The sequence below is a fragment of the Ovis aries genome, chromosome 11, assembly GCF_016772045.2.
Source record: "Ovis aries strain OAR_USU_Benz2616 breed Rambouillet chromosome 11, ARS-UI_Ramb_v3.0, whole genome shotgun sequence".
Taxonomy (NCBI): domain Eukaryota; kingdom Metazoa; phylum Chordata; class Mammalia; order Artiodactyla; family Bovidae; genus Ovis; species Ovis aries.
The window spans coordinates 11,764,188-11,786,084 of record NC_056064.1 but is presented as its reverse complement, the minus strand read 5'-3'; the positions used below and the strand labels follow the sequence as shown (position 1 = coordinate 11,786,084).

The following is a 21,897-nucleotide window of genomic DNA, read 5'->3' as shown; positions in this document are numbered from 1 at the left end:
TGCTGCACTCTATTTTGAGATCCAATACTTTTTCAGAAGAATTTTTCTTGTATTTTATATGTAGAATGTGAAAGTGAAAGTCGCTCAGTTGTGTCTGACTCTTTTCAACTCCATGGACTGTCCATGGAATTCTCCAGGCCAGAATACTGGAGTGGGTAGCCTTTCCCTTCTCCAGGGGATCTTCTCAACTGCATTGTGGGCAGATTCTTTACCAGCTGAGCCATAAGGGAAGCCCAAGGACTCTGGAGTGGGTAGCCTATCCCTTCTCCAGGAAATCTTCCTGATCCAGGGAATAAAACTGGGGTCTCCTGCATTGCAGGTGGATTCTTTACCAACTGAGCTATCAGGGAAGCCCTTATATAGAACATACTTTCTGACAAGTATTATGCTAATTTTTGACTGTTTTCAGTTTTATTTTTGTTATTGCATTAGTTTGGAACTTGAAAACAATGTGTAATTAAAAGTAATAATTGTGGTCTTTTCTTTGTTAATAGTTATCTCCTATTTTTAAACTTTCTACCATGCTGTTTTGATTTACTTTACCTTTGTAATACAGTTTGACATCGGGAAGCATGATGCTTCCAACTTTGTACTTCTTGGTTATGATTGCTTTTGTTATTGGGGTATTTTGTGGTTCCTACAAATTTTAGGATTGTTTTCTAGTTCTGTGAAAACGCCATTTGAATTTTGATAGAGATTTCATTGAATCTGTAGATTGCTTTCAATAGTGTGGACATTTTAACAATATTGGTTCTTTTAATTCATGAGTATGGAATGTTTTTTCATTTATTTGTGTCTTCTTCAGTTTCTTTTATCAATATCTTATGGTTTTGAGTGCACAGGTCTTTCACTTCCTTGGTTAAATTTTCCTGTGTATTTTATTCTTTTTGATGCAATTGTAAATGCTTTCGGCTTTTATGAAAGTGCTTTCAGCTCCTCACCATTGAGTATAATGTTAGGTTTGGGCTTGTCATATATGACCTTTATTATGTTGAAATGTATTGAAATATATGTTGAAATATATTCCCCCTGTACCCACTTCAATGAGTTTTTATCATAAATACTTGTTGAATTTTGTCAAATGCTTTTTCTGCATCTATTGGGATGGTCATATGATTTTTATTTTTCATTTTGTTGATGTGGTGTGGATCTCAGCACCTAGATGCAGACTGATTGGGAGCTGAGCCCTCAGACAGCAGCTTTTAAAGTACGCAAATATACTGCTTTCAGGGGAAGACTCGGAGAAGGACATTTTTAGTCTGCTGTCTTTGTGCTGTGGCCTGAGTGGATAGTGGGCTAGGAGAAGTCAATTAAAACTATATAAATATCCCATTCCTCATCAAACTTTTTATTACTTCTTTTATTTACATATATCATTTAGTTGAATAGATTCTTTGTTAAATGAGTTATATTCATTCAAAAATTATTTTAGTACTCAGAACAGTCTGGATTTAGCCAGTTGGAGCCTGTTAGTTTGACATCTATTAGCTTGACATATTTGACATCTATTAGCTTATAATATGTACAGTATTCTTTGACAGTGTCCTTACTTTCTGGCACAATGAAGTTGCTTTCTCCTGTTTAATAACCATTTGCTGTTACTGCTTTCGTATGGAAGTTTTCAATTAGATGAGCATTTTAGTCAAGATTTACTATTTCACTATAAAGTGTGCTGCTGGGCACATGTTACTTCTTCGAAAAGATTTTTTTCATTGATGTATAGTTGATGTACAATGTAAGTTGCAGGTGTACAGCATGGTGATTCACAGTTTTTGAAGGTTATATTCCGTTCATAGTTACCAAACAATACTGGCTATATTCCCTGTGTTGTACAATACAGGGCACATTTTATTTCTTTTCATTTTTTAACAAGTAATTTTATTTGTTTATCTTTGGCGGGGTCTTCACTGCTGCGTGGGCTTCTCTCTAGTTGTGGCAAGCGGGGGCTGCTCTAGTTGGGGTGTGTGGGCTTCTCATTGCAGAGGCTTCTCTTGTTGTGGAGCACGGGCTCCATGGCGCACAGGCTTCAGTAGTTGCAGCACGTGGGCTCAGTAATTGCAGCTCCCAGGCTCGATAGTTGTGGTGCATGGGCTTAGTTGTTCCATGGCTTGTGAGATTTTCCAAATCAGAGATCCAAGCTGTGTCTCCTGCATTAGCCGGCTGATTCTTTACCACTCAGCCACCAGGAAAGCCCAACATTTTATTTCTTTATTGTTTTTTAATCCCTGTCCTGTCCTCCCTACTTACTGATATGCTCCACCTCAACTATAATCTCCAGTAATTTGAACATTTTAAGCACCAACACCTTGTAAAAAATTTACATCCAATTTTGATACCTCTTTTGCATTAACATTATTTGTCATTCAATTTCTAACATGAGAACAGAGATCTTGCTTAAGCTTCTTGGGGTCTCTCATCCATAAAACAGTGTGCTGCACATGGACAAATGTTTGTAGGTATAATATTTGCTAATGCCAATGCTATTCCTATTTAACAGGTAGGAAAACCATATAATTTAGGAGATTGGAAATTTTTAAACCTTAAACATCAAGATCTAAGGAAACACAATTGATAACCATAAAATTAATTTTTATAAATGTATACTGAAATGATTTTGACATGATATATAAAATTTAACACTGATGATGAAATCTGTATGGCAAGTAATCTGCCTGTCTTTGAGTATTTTAAAATCATGTCATTCTGGAATCTTCCAAGAACTCTGAGGATACTTTAATCATGCAAGGAAAAAAGGATCAAATATGTGGATCTAATTATGTTGAATTAAGTTGTTTTATGATCTATGACTTGGGATATCCTCTGCATCTGACAGTAATTTTCCTCATAAAGTACATGTGTAGTTAGCAAAATATTCTTAGTTTTCATCAGTAAAGTCATATGTAGTAAAACGTTACGGTATTTAAAAATATACTTCTGTAAAGTCTTACCGAAGCTGACACTAGTAGTTTTTGTATTTAACATGCTAATTTTGATCAATGGTACACTTGCTTTGGAAACCTCTGCATATTAGAAACATGTTACTTCTACTTTATCAGAGCAATCCTGCAAAATGGTATGATGAATATGTTTAATTCTCAAGGAGGAAGGTACCTGCGTGTGCATGCTCAGTCTTGTCCAACTCTGCAATGCCATGGATTGCATGTAGCCTGCCAAGCTCCTGTCCATGGGATTTCCCAGGCAAGAGTACTGGAGTGGGTTGCTATTTTCTTCTCCAGGGGATCTTCCCTACCCAGGAATTGAACCCACATCTCTTGTGTCTCCTGGGTTGGCAGGTGGATTCTTTGCAATGGTCAGTTCAGGAAAAAGCCTATGGTACAGGAAAGGGGAACCCAAATGGAGTCTAGACTCCCTTTGGTGATGAGATATTGGTGAGTCTAGGAAGTCCAAGATCATGGAGTTCTCAGGACTGAGTATCAGAGAGATGAAAGCTACAAAGAAAAAACCCTTGAGATCTGCCGAGAAATCTGCAGCCATGGGAAGAACCACCATCATACCAGTTGGAAGAAGTAAAATTACATTAAAGATGACATACAAAAAATCTAATGAATACCACAAAAAAGTTAGAACTAATGGGTGATTTTAACAAGACTTCTAGGTACCATATACTAGAAACAAAACAGTTGTCAATTAAAAAAAAATTGTTAAGTTTAAAAACAATGAGCATATCACATGTAGGACTGTATTCTAAAACTGTAAAACATCACTGAGAGTAAAGATCTGATTAAATAAAGAGTTAAACCATATTCTTGGGCTACAGTACATAATACTGTTAGAATATAATTTCTCTCCAAACTGATTTGTATATTCAATGCCATCTCCATTAAAATCCCAGCAGTATTAAACATTTTTGATAAAAATTAATAAGCACTTTCTCTGCATAGTACTTATACTGGGCAAAATAATATTGAAAAAGAAAAAGTTGGAGCATTACCTAGTAATTAGACTTACTAAAGGTATAGTAACAGGCACATTTCCATACATGTGTACAATTGATTTTTGACACAGGTGCAAAATGAAGACAAGTTAGTCTTTTCAACAGTGGTAATGGACTGACTGGGTATTTATGTGTGAAAAATGAGTGTTAGCCCATGTCTCATTCCATATACAAAAGTGAACTCATACTAGACCATAGATTTAAATATATAAAATCTATGATTGTAAAGCTTTTAGAAGAAAACACAGGAGAAACCCTTTGAGTTAGACTCAAGTTGTCTGGTATCTACACCACATTTTAAGGGAACTCTCAACAAGTGAATGAGTGGAGGAACTGGCTCTTGCAGACAGTTCTGTGGGGAGTGTACAGTGGTACAGCTACTCTGGAAGATAGTTTGGCAGTTTCTGAAAATCTTCACATAAGGTTGCCATACCACCCAGCAACTTCAGTTATGGGGAGTCCATAACATAAAATTCACATTGTATACAAATTTACTGCACATTTCTTTCCTGTGGTTGTCATAGCAAATTACCTTAAAATAACAGAACAAAACCAAATGGCCTTAAAATAACAGAAATCTATTTTCTCTCATTTCTGGAAGCCCAAAGTCCAAAATCAAGGTGTTGGCGAGGCTGCACTCCCTCTAGAGTTCTAACAGAGAATCTGTTCTTTGCCATTGCCAACTTCTGGTGACTCAGCATTTCTTTCCTTATGGCTAGATACCACTCCAGTATTTATCTCTGTGGTCTCATTTCTTCTTCCTCTTCTCTGTGTCTTCTCCTCGTCTTTGTATCTTTTAAGGGTACATTAAATAAGTATTTAATATAATTAAATGGTTCCATTTAATATTAGCACTGATAATCCAGGATAACTTCTGATCTAGATATTAATCACATATTTTGTCATATAAGGTAATAGTCACTCTTTGTACTATAATGCAGTGTATGTAGGTTCCACAGATTAGGATCTGGATATGTCTTGTTTTGAGCCACTGTTTACTTCATTACAGTCCACCCTCTCTGAACCCTCCAATTCAGGATAATTTCATGTGCAAAATACGTTTACCCCATACAAACATCCCTGGAAATCTCAGCATGTTACAACATCAGTTCTTAACAGTAAAATCTCTTTAAAATGTCATCAGACTCAAAGTTCACATCTCCTCATCAAAATTATCCAAATTAGGTATAGTTGTCACCCTATGTATGATCCATCCTGGAGCAAAATTCCTTTTGATCTGTGTAGGAGAAGGTATAGAGAGAATGAGGCAGAAAAAAAAATACATGGAGAAATAAAGATGGGAAACGTTTCAGATTTACTGAAAGACACATTTTGAATATGACAAAGCTGAATTTTAAGAATGACATAGTAAACTTTCTGAAAACCAAAACAAATCTTGAAAGTAGCCAGAGGAAAATAACACATACAGAGAAAAAACATTTTCAAACTGTTGACTTCTTATCAGAAACCATGGAAGTCAGAAGGCAGTGGAATATCTTGTTTAAAGGACTGAAAGAAAAAAGTACTGGTGATAAAAAATTCTCCATCTAGCAAGAGTATCATTTAAGAATGATGAAGTGAAGTGAAGTCGCTCAGTCGTGTCCGACTCTTTGCGACCCCATAGACTGCAGCCTGCCAGGCTCCTCTGTCCATGGGATTTTGTAGGCAATAGTACTGGAGTGGATTGCCATTTCCTTCTCCAGGGGATCTTCCCAACCCAGGGCTCAAACCCGGGTCTCTTGCGTTGTAGACAGATGCTTTACCGTCTGAGCCACCAAGGAAGTCCAAGAATGATGACGTGAACAGTAAACTTTGCAAATCCACACTGTTGTGCAGGGAGAAAGGATAACCAGAGCAAACTTGGATATTTTGGAAGTGATGAAATATCTGAGAAATTATCAACTTCACATTAAAGAGGATTTCCCCCCTTTCTTAATTCATTTAAAATATAAATGTTAACGTTTTAAATTTAATGTTAAGATACTTCTTATATGTAAGAAATTTATACATTTTCTGGGGCTTATATTGTATACATGTAATACATATGATAGCTATAGCATAATACCATTGGTGGTTGGGTGGGAATGGGTATATGGAGTTATACTGTTCCAAGGTTCATTTATACTATACTTAAAAATGCAAAACTTCATTTAAAATGTTTAATTAATTCAAAAGTAATTAAAGTTCTAGCCGAAAGGGAAGAACAGAGACACAGGACAGAGAGGATAAACAGAAAACAAAATTAAATAGTACATCAAAATTCAACCATGTAAATCATATACTAAATATTGACATATTTCAGCCCAAAGAACTCTAAAACTAAAGGGACAAATTACCTACTAAAGATTGTCTTTGAGTCTTTAATATAATGATAGTTAAAACATGTTAAAAGGTATGTCATGCAAATAATAAACATATGAATATTAAAAATTCAACTATATTAATATCAACTAAGAAAGAGGTTAAGACAAAAGACTATTACCAGAGATATTTCACAATGTTCAAGAGTCAAATTATCAGGGAGATTTAAATGTCTGTGCACCTAAAACTAAGTTTAATAACACTTTCTAAACATTTGATGTGGCTCAGACGGTAAAGAATCCGTCTGCAATGCAGCAGACCTAGGTTCGCTCCCTGAATTGGGAATATCACCTGGAGGAGGTCATGGCAACCCACTCCAGTATTCTTGCCTGGAGAAGCCCCATGGACAGAGGAGCCTGGTGGGCTACAGTCCATGGGGTCGCAAAGAGTCATACATGACTGAACAACTAAATACATACAAATACATACAAATACATACAAAAGGGCAAATCTCTGAGCAGTCCTGTTAACTATATTGTCCTGAACAGCTAACCCACAACACCTGTAGTATATTTATGCTTTTAAATTGTGACATCTTGTATACTTTGTATGATAGGAAGCAGTGGACAGTAGATGGGCAAAGGTGCATAACTGATGAATTTGGATGGAAATCACTATGCAGGGCAGGGCAAAGCAGCTATGATGAGCAGCTTGACTCTAGCCTTCTTCACCAGCGGCTGGACTCGCACCTTGGGCCTTAGTGACCCAGATTCTTCCGTTACCAGCCATGATGTGTTTGTACAGCTCCTGGCCCTAAAAGAGGGACATCTGCAATCTGCCAGTATATAATCTCCTTCATGGCACTCCAGACCATTGGCAAGGCCATTGACAGATGCTCAAGTTTCAGTATAAATATAACATTTCTATTAACAGTCCTTAGGGGGATTATCTAAAGCAGGGATCCACAAATTTCTTTAAAAAGCCAGAAAGTAAAATAGCTGTGCATTCTGTATGTTCTTTGTAGTACCTGTCATTGTAGCACATAAACATCCATACAAAAATGAATGGGCATCACTGGCCCGCAGTTATAGTGACTCCTCAATTAAAGCAGAGGCGACAGCTTTCCATTATCCTGCTGTGCTGATTGATCCTTACGTTTGTCTATCCCAAGTTTTTGTTGGTGCTATGCAGCTGCTCTGGGCCTGTAAATACCATCACTATTCATCTTAGCCAAACATCAGTGAGTCAGGCATTCAAAGGAAACTCTGTGATTCAAGGGCTTATTGAACCACTGGCATTGCTTCAGGCAGTAGAGTAGGTGATAAAGTAGTTGTGAAAACAAGGTGCTCCTGGGGGTGTTCTGGAACACATTCTGGAGTATACCCTTTCCACTTGACTAGCAATCCCTCTTGGAACCTTCCACCATGCTCATCATTGGATTGGAATTGACTTGTCCCAGTACGGGTCTGGAAAAAATCACAAAGGCTCCATGAGTCAGTTGTTCAGTGACAAGAACCCAGAAGCAGGTTAGTAGCTGCCATCTAAAAGACGGAGTGTACTTGGATGCTAGCTCAGGCAGGTGGCGATGTTGTACTGGGACAACACCTCTGCATGCTTTAGCAGCCATTAAGTCTCCGCCTTCACTTTTTCCTTGGATTCTGATGTGTCTGTTACATAACATGGGAAGAAACGGAAAGCCTAGTAGGTGAGCTGCTATGGGCTTTGGTCTTGATGGCAGAGGATACCCCCCTGACACATAGAAGCATGTAAGTACAATTAATTAAGCCATTAATACTAGTTGTTCAGTTCAGTTGCTCAGTCATGTCTGACTCTTTGCGACCCCGTGGACTACAGCACCCCATGGCCTCCCTGTTCATCACCAACTCCCGGAGTTCACTCAGATTCATGTCCATTGAGTCAGTGATGCCATCCAACCATCTCATCCTCTGTCGTCCCCTTCTCCTCCCTCCTTCAATCTTTCCCAGCATCAGGGTCTTTTCAAATGAGTCAGTTCTTCGTATCAGGTGGCCAAAGTATTGGAGTTTCAGCTTCAGCATCAGTCCTTCCAATGAACACTCAGGACTGATCTCCTTTAGGGTGGACAGGTTGGATCTCCTTTGCAGTCCAAGGGACTCTCAAGAGTCTTCTCCAGCACCACAGTTCAAAAGCATCAATTTTTCGGTGCTCAGCTTTCTTTATAGTCCAACTCTCACATCCATCCATGACTACTGGAAAAACCATAGCTTTCACTAGATGGACCTTTGTTGGCAAAGTAATGTCTCTGCTTTTTAACATGCTGTCTAGGTTGGTTGTAACTTTTCTTCCAAGGAGCAAGCATGTTTTAATTTCATGACTGCAGTCAACATCTACAGTGATTTTTGAGCCCCTGAAAAATAAAGTCTGTCACTGTTTTCTCATCTATTTTCCTCAAAGTGATGAGAGCAGATGCTATGATCTTAGGTTTCTGAATGTTGAGTTTTAAGCCAACTTTTTCACCCTCGTCTTTCACTTTCATCTGTAGTTCTTCTTCGCTTTCTGCCACAAGGCAGAAACTGCCACTAGTTGTCTTCATGAACATAAACTACAATAGTACACCCGCCTGTGGCTCAGTGGTGAAGAATCTGCCTGCCAATGCAGGAGATGCGGGTTCAGCCTCTACTTTTAGAAGATCTTCTCAAGAAGGAAATGGTGACCCACTCTGGTGTTCTTGCCTGGAGAGTCCCATGGACAGCGGAGTCTGGCGGGCTACAGTCCATGGGGTCGCACAGAGTTGGACACGACTGAGCATGCACACACGCATGCACAAGGTCACGTTAGTTCTCTGAACTATGCTTACGCTTTGTTCTGGGGTGTTTTCTGCTTCTACGAGGGTATGGGCTGTCTCCCCTTACACGAGGACATGGACTAACGTGTTTAAGGTGCTCATGCCAGTTTTTCCAGCGACAGCTGCCAGGTGATCTCATGATCCCCTGTCTTGGTGGCGGGGGAGGCCAGCCTGCAGATACGATGGGAGCAGCCAGGAGTGTTAGCCTTTTTTCCTCATTTGGCCAAAAGCGTTCATGCCAGTTATTTCTGGATGAGCAGCAGTGCTACTCACCAGCGTCCAGGGAGGATCCGGGCACAGCAGCCCCTTCTTTTCTGTCCCCACTCCTGGCACTGCCACGGTTCACACAGTAGTCCTTGGCGTGTTGGGGCCACCCCTCATCCTCGTCTCCACTCACGTTCAGGCTTCAGCAGGAGTCGGCTCCTGTGGCACTGCTGGCACCGTGGTGTTCCCAAGGTGTCACATCCGCGTTTTGTTTGTTTCGATTTTTATTGAAATAATCATAGATTCATGTGCACTTACAAGAAATTGTACTAAGAGATCCCATGTACGTTTTACCCAGTTAATCCCAGTGCTGCCATTTTGCAAAACTAGAGTATATGACCACCAGTATACTGACATTGGCACAATATATTGATCTTTTTCAGGTTTCGCCTGATTTACTTGTGTTCATGTGTGTGTATATGTGTATGTAAATGTATATATTTTAATCACATGTGTTGGTTGGTGTGTCCTCCACTGCTGTCAAGAAACTGAACAGTCCCCTCATGTTACCCTTTTGTAAGTAACCTAACTTTCACAGTTTGTTTAAACATTCACCTGAACTATTTAGTTTTCATTATTATGAATATGTTATGTGAACATAGTTTTCATTTCTCTGACATAGATGCCCAAGAGTTCAGTGTGCTACTTATTTTAGCTCATTTTCAAATTTTTAGCACCTAGCAGAGTGCAGGCTTTCAAAGGCTTCCCCTGAATATGTTATTGACTACATAAATGAATCTGAAGAATCGATATGGGGAGGGAGTAGGCAGATGAGTTAGACGCTATGTATGGATTTTCTGTCTTTACCACATCTCCATTTAAGCAACTTATTCTCACACCAGCTTATTGCTTTTAATCTTGTTGCTTTGTCAGTTAGACTATTTTTTTTTAAATAAATTTATTTTTAATTTTAAAATCTTTAATTCTTACATGCATTCCCAAACATGAACCCCCCTCCCATCTCCCTCCCCATAACATCTCTCTGGGTCATCCCCAGTTAGACTATTTTAAATGAAAGTGTATTTATCAATTTTGAAAGAGAAATCATTGAACTGTTGGGTTGGGAATATCTATGTTGTTTTTAGTAGCTAAGTTGTGTCCAACTTTTTTGGGACCCCCATGGACTGTAGCTCACCAAGCTCCTCTGTCCATGGGATTCTCCAGGCAAGAATACTGGAGTGGGCTGCCATTTCCTTCTCCAGGGGATCTTCCCAGTTCAGGGATTGAACCTGCATCTCCTGCATTGGCAGGGAGATTCTTTTTCACTGAGCCACCAGGGAAGTCCATATTAATATATTGTATGTTAATTAATTAATGTTATGTATTCATTCTTGGGCACATAGCTTATTTTAAATATTTTCCTTTGTTTTCATTAAACATAACCTCATCTGATGGCTTGGACCTTGACCAGTTAGCGTTTGTGGTATGGGACTTGTCTTTATGGTTTGATTGCCATTCTTAACAGGCTTCTGAAGGATAGTTAAGTACCCTGGGATTTGAGATATTTTATCTGAGTGCTCTCTGCTTTCAGGTTTTCTTTCTTTTTAAAAGGGCGTTGGAAAGGGAATTGGTAATTGAATCCTTAGGCATATATTTGGCTACAGAAATAAAAACACAGGGTTTATTTCTCACCTTACAAGAAGGCTGCTGCTGGTTTTAGTACAATGTCTCAGTGACTTTCTTTTTCTTGTGATCACTTTGTAATTGCCACTCTGCTGGGCATCGTTTCTGAATTCAAAGCAGTAAGATGAATTCACACAGTAAGGACAGCTTCAGTGATGTTAATTCCTTTTATGAGGAAAGTGGATACTTTCCCAGAATACTGCAGCAGCATCCTGCTTTTGTCTGGCTGATCATAACTGTGTCAGCGCCTGCTGTAAGAGAGGCTGCGGGCAGTGCATAGGAGGCATCTGTAGTGGTGGCAGGTGAGGTTGTGAAGGCAGGAGGTTGGGTGTTCAATGTGCCATCCACTAGTTACATCTGTATAACCATAAATCAAAGTATCGTGCATTTTCATCATCTCAGAAAGTTTCCTCTGGCCCTTTCCAGTCAGTCTACTGCCCCACTCACACCCTAGGAAATCATTGCTTTTACTTAATTTTTTTTAAAAGTATCTTTTACATAATTTCTAAGGTTTGGTATGGGGCTACAGGGCTGCTATTTCTGGTCAGTTTATTAATTTTTCTAGCTCTATATTAGAGACTTAAGGTCAGTTGCAGAGTCCTTATCTGAGTGTTCAAAACCTGCAGATTTCTTGATCGTGTCTCCCCCAAGACCTCCCAACACCTCCTGAATTGTAATTTTGAACGTGGCATCAAAGATCTGTATTTCTTCTAGATAATCTAGGTGCTTCTTAGCACACTGAAGTTAGGGAATATCTACTTTAGATTTTAGGATGTTAAAATAACCCTAAAATTTTAAACTGCTGTTACTGGTTAGTTGAAACCATGGAGTAGATTGGTGGCATAAATTTAGAGCCTTGTGTGATGCTGATTGCTGTATCTTAGATTCTTAAATGTAATAACACTTAATTCTAGTGCTCAAATACTGTTGTTTTTTATGTAATTTGAATTCAGCCTGTTCTGTGAATGAATATATTCTTGGGGTTTTGTTTTAATAAAATGTTGGACATAATTATTCCATATATGTCTGCTATATTAGATTTTTGTTGCCCCAAATATTGTTTGGGTGAATAAATCAATGAAATTGATTTATATTGCTGAAAAAATGTTTGTATAAATTAGAATTACTGAAATATAGCTGTACTAAGTTTTAAGAAAAATTTTAGTTTTCTACAGGCCTAATTGGTTTCTCATAGCCAAATTTTGCATCATTACAATAAGAAGCAAGTGTGAGATGTTATAAATATGCCAAATAATGTATTTATAGAGCAATAAATTATGTAACCCAATAGAAATTTGCAAAATAATTAAGCACTGTGTATTTCTCATTTATATCTTGTTAAGCATGTTGACATTTGCTCATTTAAAAGCTCAAAACTGATAATAATGAGTGTCCTAATGAAGGTTCCCCGTCTTTCTTGTTTTTAACAAATGTGAAAAACCACCCAACTTGTTTGATAACATGGAGAGTTACATCATTTTGCATTTTGTGGATAGGCGACTTGTTATCCTCTGTAACGTTATTTAAAGGATTAAACTTTCCCTAGTTTCTTGACTGCTGATGTCTTCAGCAGCTCGTCTCTGCTCATTTATGTATCCTGATGTGTCTTTAAGGTCATAGAGCAGAATCACGTCTCTAACAGCAGTTTTCTAAGTGAGCTTTTAGTGGGATTCTGTCTTCTTGCCTTGATACTGTTTGTTACCACCACCTCATTTTAGAAGTATTCTTAAAAGAAGGAAACTTCTTTTCCTTGACAAGACCAAGAAGTTGTCTTGATTATAAGTGTTTTGGAAAAAGGTTTTAGATAACATGGTTTAGTTCCACTGATGATGGAATGTAAGTTACTCAATAAGCCTAAAGATTTTTTAATTTATTTGATTCTGGCTTGTGTTAATGCATATGATAGAACAATATTAAATTCGTCTGGTGCTGTGTTTCTTCTCTCTTGCTTCTGCCATTTACCCTTTTCTTTGGCCTGCTGCTTCCTTTTCTTTTGCTTTTCTGTAATTTGTTTAGTTGAAAGTTACTGTAGGCAAAGAAGGCAGATGAGACACTTGAGGAATGACTTTCTATTTGTAATTCTAGACTCTCTGGGAGTTAAATTTCTCACGTAAAGAATCAGGAGCTTCTTTAATTATAACATTAACGTGGCAGTTGGGATGTGTCACAATAATTGACATGGGTGGGCATGCGGTTCAGTTTAGGCTTTATCTGTGTATTGATCATTTTTTCTATCAGTCGTCTTGCAATGAAATACTGGTTTGATGTATAAAACTAAAATTTCTTTTTATTTCAAAGGTTCTAGATTCTTGTACTTTGATGAATACTTCAGCTTTTATTTGTAGGATATTTCTGGAATGTTAGTCAAGATTTTAAGCTGAATTTAGGCTTATCAAAGATTTAATATATTGGAAATTAGCTTCTTGGATTGCTTCAAGAGTTTTACTTAGCTCATGTTGTTATAATGTTAGCTACTATTTTTTGTATTCATATATATAGAGACACGTGCATTTTTCATGTTAAATCCTACTCATCAGTATCTTTAAATTACCATACTTTTGTTGTCTGGTTTATTTTTTAAAATACTGTTTGATATTGCTTTATGTTCTGGAAAATTAGTTTATCATTTAGCCAGTGTAGAAATCTTTCTTATGTACCTGTGACTTGCCTGTTTTTCAAGAGACTGTGGTTAAAGCAGTATTGAATTTTACTTGGCTATCTTTTTAAAGTATAAAAATAAATAGAGATTTTTGTTTAAATTGTCACCATTAGACTGGTTTCAAGATAAAAGGAATAAATTCAGTTTGTTAATATGAAAATACTGGAAATTCCATATTAGTGTCTGATAACTGTCATACAATTTAGTGACTAACTTTACCTGGATCAGGTCTGTGGCCAGCCAGTTGTTTCTGTAAAAAAAGTTCTTTTTTTTAATGAACATAACTGCATGCATTGATCTATATATATTTCTATGGTAACTCTGACACTGGAAGGGCAGAGTTGAGTAGTTGAAATAGCTGAGAGAGAGCATATGGCCTGCAGTTTGCCAACCACTGCAATACATAAGTTTTAATATTTTTAAATTGTTATCATGGCCGAAATATTCCATTGTGTGTATGTATGTATCACATCTTTTTTCTCCAGTCATCTGTTGATGGGCATTTGGGTCGTCATAGGTGGGCTGCTGTCTGTGGGGTCGCCCAGAGTCGGACACGACTGAAGTGACTTGGCAGTAGCAGCAGCAGTAGTGTTCTGAGACATTTTCTCTTCCTTCTTCTCTTCAGAGTCCTTTAGCTGCTGTGTTTATCGAAGGAACTCCTACCTAACTTTCCTTCAGCTATCCTTATCTCTACTACAAATCCACTTGCCTGCATTTCACTCCCATAGTCATCCTTCAAGAACTGAATGCTCTGTTTTTCTTTGGCTGTGCCGTGCTGCTTGCGGGATCTTAGTTCTCTGCCAGGGATGGAACTCGGACCCAGGGCAGTGAAAGTGCTGAGTCTTAACCACTGGACTGCTAGGGAGTTGCTCGGAATTGAAATCTGTACTGCACTCTTTTCTAAGTAAAATCCAGATACCACTTGCTCTGACTTTCATGTTGTTTCTGGCATAGAGAATTACTTGCCACTCATTTCCATGTTGAAAGTGAAAGTGTCAGTCTCTCAGGTGTATCTGACTCTTTGCGACACCATGAACTGTAGACTGTCAGACTCCTCTGTCCATGGAATTCTCCAGACAAGAATACTGGAGTGGATTGCCAGTCCCTTCTCCAGGGGATCTTCCTGAACAAGGGATTGAATTTAGGTTTACCATCTGAGCCACGTGGGAAGCCCCTTCCATCTTATGTCTAATGCATTTATATCCAAAGTAGAATATCTTAATATGTCTGAATTAGAATGCTCTTCTCTCTTTTCTTTATAAATATATCCTACTTCAAAACTCATTTCCAGAACCCAGAACTATTCAGATCATGTTTTTTGATGCCACTCCTGATCCTGTATCTACCCTCTCGAACATCTCCTTTTTGCCTGTCACAAGCAGATTTTGTATATTCCTTCTCTTTTGTTACCACTGTGCCTCATATGTAATAGTTTTTTCACTTTTATATGTTATATTTTTGTTAATTTCTTATGTCTTTCCTTCCTTGTAGGCTGTGAGATCAAGGATGATTTTATCTGCCTCTTGTTCTTAGTGTTTATTAGCATGTTACCTAGCAGGTATTTGTTGAACAAATGATTAGATTAATAACTTCACCTTGTATACATTGTATAATGTATGTTTTAATTTTTCTCTTCTATACTTTTTGGAAGGCAGATGCCTTTAAAGAAATGAATATTATCCATGTGTGTGTATATATATATATATATATATATTTAAAATATAGGTTTATAGATGAAACCGCCTGGGTCTTGTTTTCTGATTTGGCACTCTATACAGCAAGGGACAGAATTCCCTTTAGAATATCTAAATCTTATCAAATCCCTGATGTGAAGTTTTGATCACTATTTAGAATGAGTCTAATCTTTAAAATAAGCATTTTGAAAAGATAACCTGATCTGAGATAAATTTGGTAACCAGGCAAGCATTTCTGTTTATATTTGGAAATATGTGTGTGATGTTCTTCATTAAATCTGAATAGTTGCAGTCATGTGTTTTTCCATGTTTCATTTCTAGGTGCAAGACATATGCTTCAGCCATGACTGTCGCTGGGTTGTGGTCAGTACACTCCGGGGCACTTCCCATGTTTTCCCAATCAACCCGTATGGTGGCCAGCCTTGTGTTCGAACACATATGTCACCACGAGTCGTGAATCGTATGAGCCGTTTCCAGAAGAGCGCTGGGCTGGAAGAGATTGAACAGGAACTGACGTCTAAGCAAGGAGGTCGCTGTAGCCCTGTTCCAGGTCTATCCAGCAGCCCCTCTGGATCCCCTCTGCATGGTAAACTCAGTTTTCTCTCTCTTCACTGTTCCCAACAGTCCTTCTCCCTTTTACCTTTAATTTTTGAGATCTGGAATAAAGTAAACCCATTTTTCTACTCTGTTCATACAAAGAAGATCTTGGGTTCATTTGAGGACATTCTTAATATATTAAATCATTTAATAAATTCAAATAATGGTGATGATGATCATTACCATACTATTTTAACTCCCTAACTTTTTAACTGTATAAGGATTACTTGATGCCATGTATATGGAATATGGTGTTCAAGACCGTTTTCATAAATTTAGAGATTGAATTTTTTATCTGTAGATCTTTTCCAGAAAACTCTGGCTTTAACCAGAGTCAGTACTATAATTTATTAAGAAATATCTATTGTGGGAGAGGGATAGTCTTGAGTCATACATATTTTAGAGCAGCATTTGCATTTTATCTTAAAATACACCTCTGTGGGATTTCTATCAATGTGTTGCACAAAAAGCCCCCAAATCCCAAAGATACATAGAAGTCGTTACTTTATTTTAGAGAAAATACTTGTATAACCATCATCCTAACCAATAAATAAAGCGTCAGAACTCCATTTTTGTGCCCCCTTTCCATAAAAGCAAACCGTGATTCTGACTTTAGGGTAATCACTTCCTTACTTTTAAAAAAGTGAACTATTGCTCACTATTGTTTGTGAGATTAATTCATATGTTTCTGTGTAGGTTTAATTCATTTATTTCCATTTCTCTTACATATTCCATTTGTATAAATATATTTCTACTTATTTATTCTTTCTCCAACTGTTGATTTATATTTTGGTGGTTTCTTGTGGAGTTCTTATATATAATGAAGATATGAAAATGTTTCATAGCACAAATGTGTGCTCATTTTTGAGTGGAAATACTAGGTTACAACGTATGCAAATCTTGACTTTGGTAGATACTACCAGAGTGGTTGTAGTTATTTTCTTGGACTCCAAAATCACTGTGGATGGTGACTGCAGCCAAGAAATTAAAAGATGCTTGCTCCTTGGAAATCTAGCAGAAACATCACTTTGTTGACAAAGGTCTTTATAGTCAAAGCTATGGTTTTTCCAGTAGTCATGTACAGATGTGAGAGTTGGACCATGAAGAAGACTGAGTGCTGAAGAATTGATGCTTTCGAATTGTGGTGCTGGAGAAGACTTTTGAGAGTCCCTTGGACTTCAAGGAGATCAAATCAGTCAATCCTAAAAGAAATCAACCCTGAATATTCATTGGAAGGACTGATGCTGAGGCTGAAGCTCCGATACTTTGGCCACCTGATGGGAAGAAGCCAACTCATTGGAAAAGACCCTGATGTTGGGAAAGATTGAGGACAGGAGGAGAAGGGAGTGACAGAGGATGAGATGGTTGGATGGCATCACTGACTCAATGGACTTGAGGAAACTCTGGGAGATAGTGAAGGACAGGGGAGCCTGGTGTGTTGTAGTCCATAGGGTTCCAGTGAGTTGTACATGATATAGCAATTTTACAACAACAACTTCTGTCTAGTTCCAAATATATTTTCTTCACTCCAAACAAAAACTGCATATTCTTTAAGAAATTCCTCCCCACTCTTCTGTGCCCAAGTCCCTAGCAACCACCAATCTGCTTCCATTTCTACAGATGCACCTGATATGGATATTTCATATAACTGCAGTCATAAAATATATCACGTTTTCTCTGGCTTCTTTGAGGTACAGCCACTTTGTAGTATGTATCAGCACTTCATTCCTTTTTATGGTTGAATTGTATTCTGTTATGTGTATGTCCCACAGTATTTTATCCATTCATCCATTGATGGATATTTGGGTTGTTTCCACCTTCTAGCTTTTGTGGATAGTGGTACTATGAACATGTGTGTACAAGTACTTGTTAGAGTATATCTTTGTGGTTCTGGATATATCCTTATCCTTATTTGTTTTAGCTCCTGCTTGAACACATGGGCTTTTGTAATACCTAGTCAATTAAAGATACATGTAATAGATAAATTTAGATATATTTTTTCTTTGGAGGAAATTTTAAGATAGACTGAAAAAATATATTTGTAACTAGAATCCTGGGGAGAAATTCTGCAACTCAGAAAAGTTTGGGCCCTTTTTTGTTTTTGTTTTGAGATTGTTTTAATGTGGACCATTTTTAAAGTCTTTATTGAATTTGGTGCAACATTGCTTCTGTTTTATGTTGCTTTGGTTTTATGGCCACAAGGCAGGCATGTGGAGATCTTCTCTCCCTGACCAAGGATGGAACCTACAACCCCTGCATTAGGAAGTGAAGTCCTACCTGGCGGACCACCAGTCAAGTCCCAAGTTTGAGATCTTTGTTTTCTACCTAGATGATGTTTTGTGCTTTGGTTCTATTATTTTTTATAAGAACAGTTGTGATTCATTTATATTTAACTAGTGGTCTATGAAAATCTTTTACAATAAGTCTTGGGTGAAAACAGTCATTAAAAAAAGTATTTAGCATGCTTAAAAGGTTTAGAAAGCTTTGAGATATTTATTCATATTTTCAGCTATTTGCAGGACATTTTACTTCAGAAATGATTCCTTACAGTTTTTGGTGTAACTTTTGTCACATTGGGTTCTCTGTTGGCTCAGTAGTAAAGTCTGCCAATGCAGGAGATGCGGGTTTGATCCCTGAGTCAGGAAGATCCCCTGGAGAAGGAAATAGCAACCCACTCCAGTATTCTTGCCTGGGAAATCCCATGGATAGAGGAGTCTGGTGGGCTACAGTCCATGGAGTCACAAAAGAGCTGGACATAACTTTAGCTACTAAACAACAGCAATACAACTTTGTTCTATAATTAGGTGGTGGTATAGACTGAGTGCCAAAAAACTAATGCTTTCAAATTGTGGTGCTGGAGAAGACTTTTGAGAGTCCATTGGACAGCAAGAAAATCAAACCAGTCAATTCTGAAGGAAATCAACCCTGAATATTCATTGGAAGGATTGATGGTGAAGCTGAAGCTCCAATACTTTGGCCGCCTGATGTGAAGAGCTGACTCATTGGAAAAGACCCTGATGCTGGCACAGATAGAGGGCAGGAGAAGAGGGCAACAGAGGATGAAATGGTTGGATGGCATTTTCGACTCAATGGACATGAGTTTGAGCAAATTCCAGGAGATAGTGAAGGACAAGGAAGCCAGGTATGCTACAGTCCATGGAGTCACAAAGAGTCAGACACAGCTTAGTGACTGAACATTGAACAACATAGGTTCTTCAAGGGCTTTGCTTTTTGTGTTGCATATTTTTCTTAACTTCAGTTTCACCATAAACTTCATAGAGAGAGATTCAGTGTGCACACTGGGTGGCTAGGTTGACCAGAGAACCAGATGTATTAGTAGAAAAATAGGGAGAATGTATAGTCTTTGCATGTGTGCCTTTTCAGAGTGTTCTTCTGAGCTCCTCATTTCTTCCCATTCTTCCTTCTCTAATAAGATACCATATACTGGGTTCTGTGTTAGACTTTGGGCATAAGATGCACAGAAAATTGAGGTCATCTCTGCTCTTGTCTAAGGGGAAAAAGCACATACTGAGTGCTGAACAAATACCTTTCCATGTATTTTTGCTGAAGAGTGCTAAGTGCCAGCCAATTAAGGATTTGTCATTTGTAAAAGATCAGGCCTTTGAAGAGTAATACTTGAATTCTCTGTCAAAATATATTATTTTGTCTCAGCATTATTGCTTTCACAACTTTCTTAATATTTTTGCATAAAGTTAAGAGAAGACATCTCAGAGAGAAGATTATGGGTTTTGGGGCAACACGGCTGTCCTTAAATTCCCCTTTGAAAGCAAAGAATTTTAGGGGACATTTTCCTTCTCATAATGTGTGCTGAAGTTTTATTAAGTTGGAATTTTACCTGCTTACTCCGTCATTTTTTCTCATTTTTCAAGTGCAGACATTCGAGTGCTGGTCATTTTTCTTTATGTTCTTTTTGTACGGTACATGTCAAAACAAAATGGGCATTGTTGTTGGTTAGTTCTAAAAATGATGTATTTACAGTTTGTGTGGATAAACAATCTGATGCTAGTCAAAAACAATGTAAACTTTTGAACGGGGAGGGAGTCATCTTGAAAATGAATCATGCTTTGGCGGTATTACTGTTGTTTGTCTGTGCTCTTTTTAGCAAAGTAAAGGAAACTGTTAAATAACAGTTGATATAGGGATATTTCCTTTTTACTTTCTGGAGGCAATCCAGTTTGTTAGGATTATTTTATCTATTTGCCATTTTTTACTGAACAGAGGATGTTTATTTATTTGAAACATAACTCTCTCTAAATATCTCTTTCATTTCTAATCTTGTTGCCTGGACCTTAGTCTTTGTAGGGCATTCTTAAGATCCATGAACGTGGGTAGGAAAATATCTCAACTTTAGGTTTATGATCCCCTACCCAAAGTTAAATGTTTTCTTTTACTATGAATATAGACAACACACGCTAGTAATAGCAGTTCTTGTAACACTGTCACCAATAAAAACACAGATGCTTTTGTATCATATACAAAAAATATATTTTGAAGTGTTTTGAATTGTTGATATATTTTGAAATATGGTTTATGCTCATCATTGCTTGAGAATTTTTATATATTATTATGTAATATTACTGCTTTTAATATTTATTTACATGTATTACTATAGCAGAACTTAATTTTTAAAATAAACTGCTAGCTCTACTTCAATATAATAATACAGTTTTCTTTTGTAATTCTGTGTATTATATCCCACACATTTGTAAGTATTATTCTGAGAAAGAATCCACAGACTTTTCTGGACTGTTGAGGTAGTCCACGACAGAAATGATTAAGAACCTCTTACCATCATTTCTTACCTCATCTGTTTCAGTAGCCTCTAGCCCTTTTTTTTGTTAACTATTGGAAGCATTTTCTTTGTTAACCGTAAATACACTCTTCCACTTTCCTACTTTCAGTTTTTCAGTGTTTCACCATGCTTTGGGGATGTTATGGAAGGTTTTATCTTCTTCCCAGCTTCTTGTCCCACCGCACCTACATTTCCATACTCTTCCCTGAAAAGGCCACATATATTCATTTCTTGACATACTCTTCTGGAAATAATTTTTATCCCCTGAATGTTTACTAAAACCCTACTTCATTCTGATCTAGCTAACACTGTCACTTCATCTCTTAAACCTCTTTTAAACATCTCTTGATGTTGTGTCTTCTTTATCAGGCTTGGTATTGGTACTGTGAACATAATTTTATTATATTTTAATATGTTATTTGTTCATTGCATGCCTGTGTCTCCCAGTGGATTGACCTCTATGAAGAGAGGATCTTTTTCTTATTCATATTTGTACCTTGGTACCTCACGTAGTATTTGGTAAAATGTAGATTCTAAGTCTTCAAATGAAAGTTTTCAAACATCCATCAAGCTTTTCTAATAAAAACAATTCATTACTTGTCAGAATGAAGAACTTTTCATTCATGGTAATGTTGCTTTTCATTTTAACATCTGTAAGATTCTTTCATTTTATTCAAGAACTTTTCATTAATGTTACTACGTTCCTGAGCTCTAATGATACAGCAGTGACTAAAAGAGGAAAGCATCTCTGTTTCCATGGAACGGACTTTCTAGTGGAGTGGTATGTATGATACATAGGATAGATGGTAGGTGGATGGATGGATGAACAGATAGTTTTCTGTGCTATGGAACAAAGTAAAGGAAGGGAAATAGGGTGTACCGGAGAGGACTGCAGTTTGAAATTAGGATGCTTCCAGCAGGCCTTACTGAGAAGATGACATTTGAAAGGAATTCTGTTGGAGCTGTGGAAGGAAGTCGTGCAGATACCTGCTGAGCGTGTTCCAGGCAGAAGAGACAGCCAGTGGAAAGCCCCTGAGCTGGGAATGTATCTGGAGTGTCCCTGGAGTGGCAAGGAGACCCATGTGGCTGAGAAGCATCATGCAAGCTGCAGAGTAGATGTGGTCAGAGAGGAAGTGCAGCCAGGTCATGTCAGGCTTTGGATTTTAC

General features: G+C 37.7%; 1 protein-coding gene across 24 annotated transcripts in view; it reads left to right on the top strand.

The window, feature by feature from the left end:
• The window catches only part of BCAS3 (BCAS3 microtubule associated cell migration factor), a 607,379-nt gene that overhangs the window by 221,264 nt on the left and 364,218 nt on the right, over positions 1 to 21,897 (top strand). For all 24 annotated transcript variants that reach the window (XM_042255345.2, XM_042255347.2, XM_042255339.2 and 21 more), the window contains exon 15: positions 15,642 to 15,906. In XM_042255345.2, the coding sequence (XP_042111279.1) occupies positions 15,642 to 15,906 (265 nt within the window). The remainder of the gene's footprint in view (positions 1 to 15,641; positions 15,907 to 21,897) is intronic.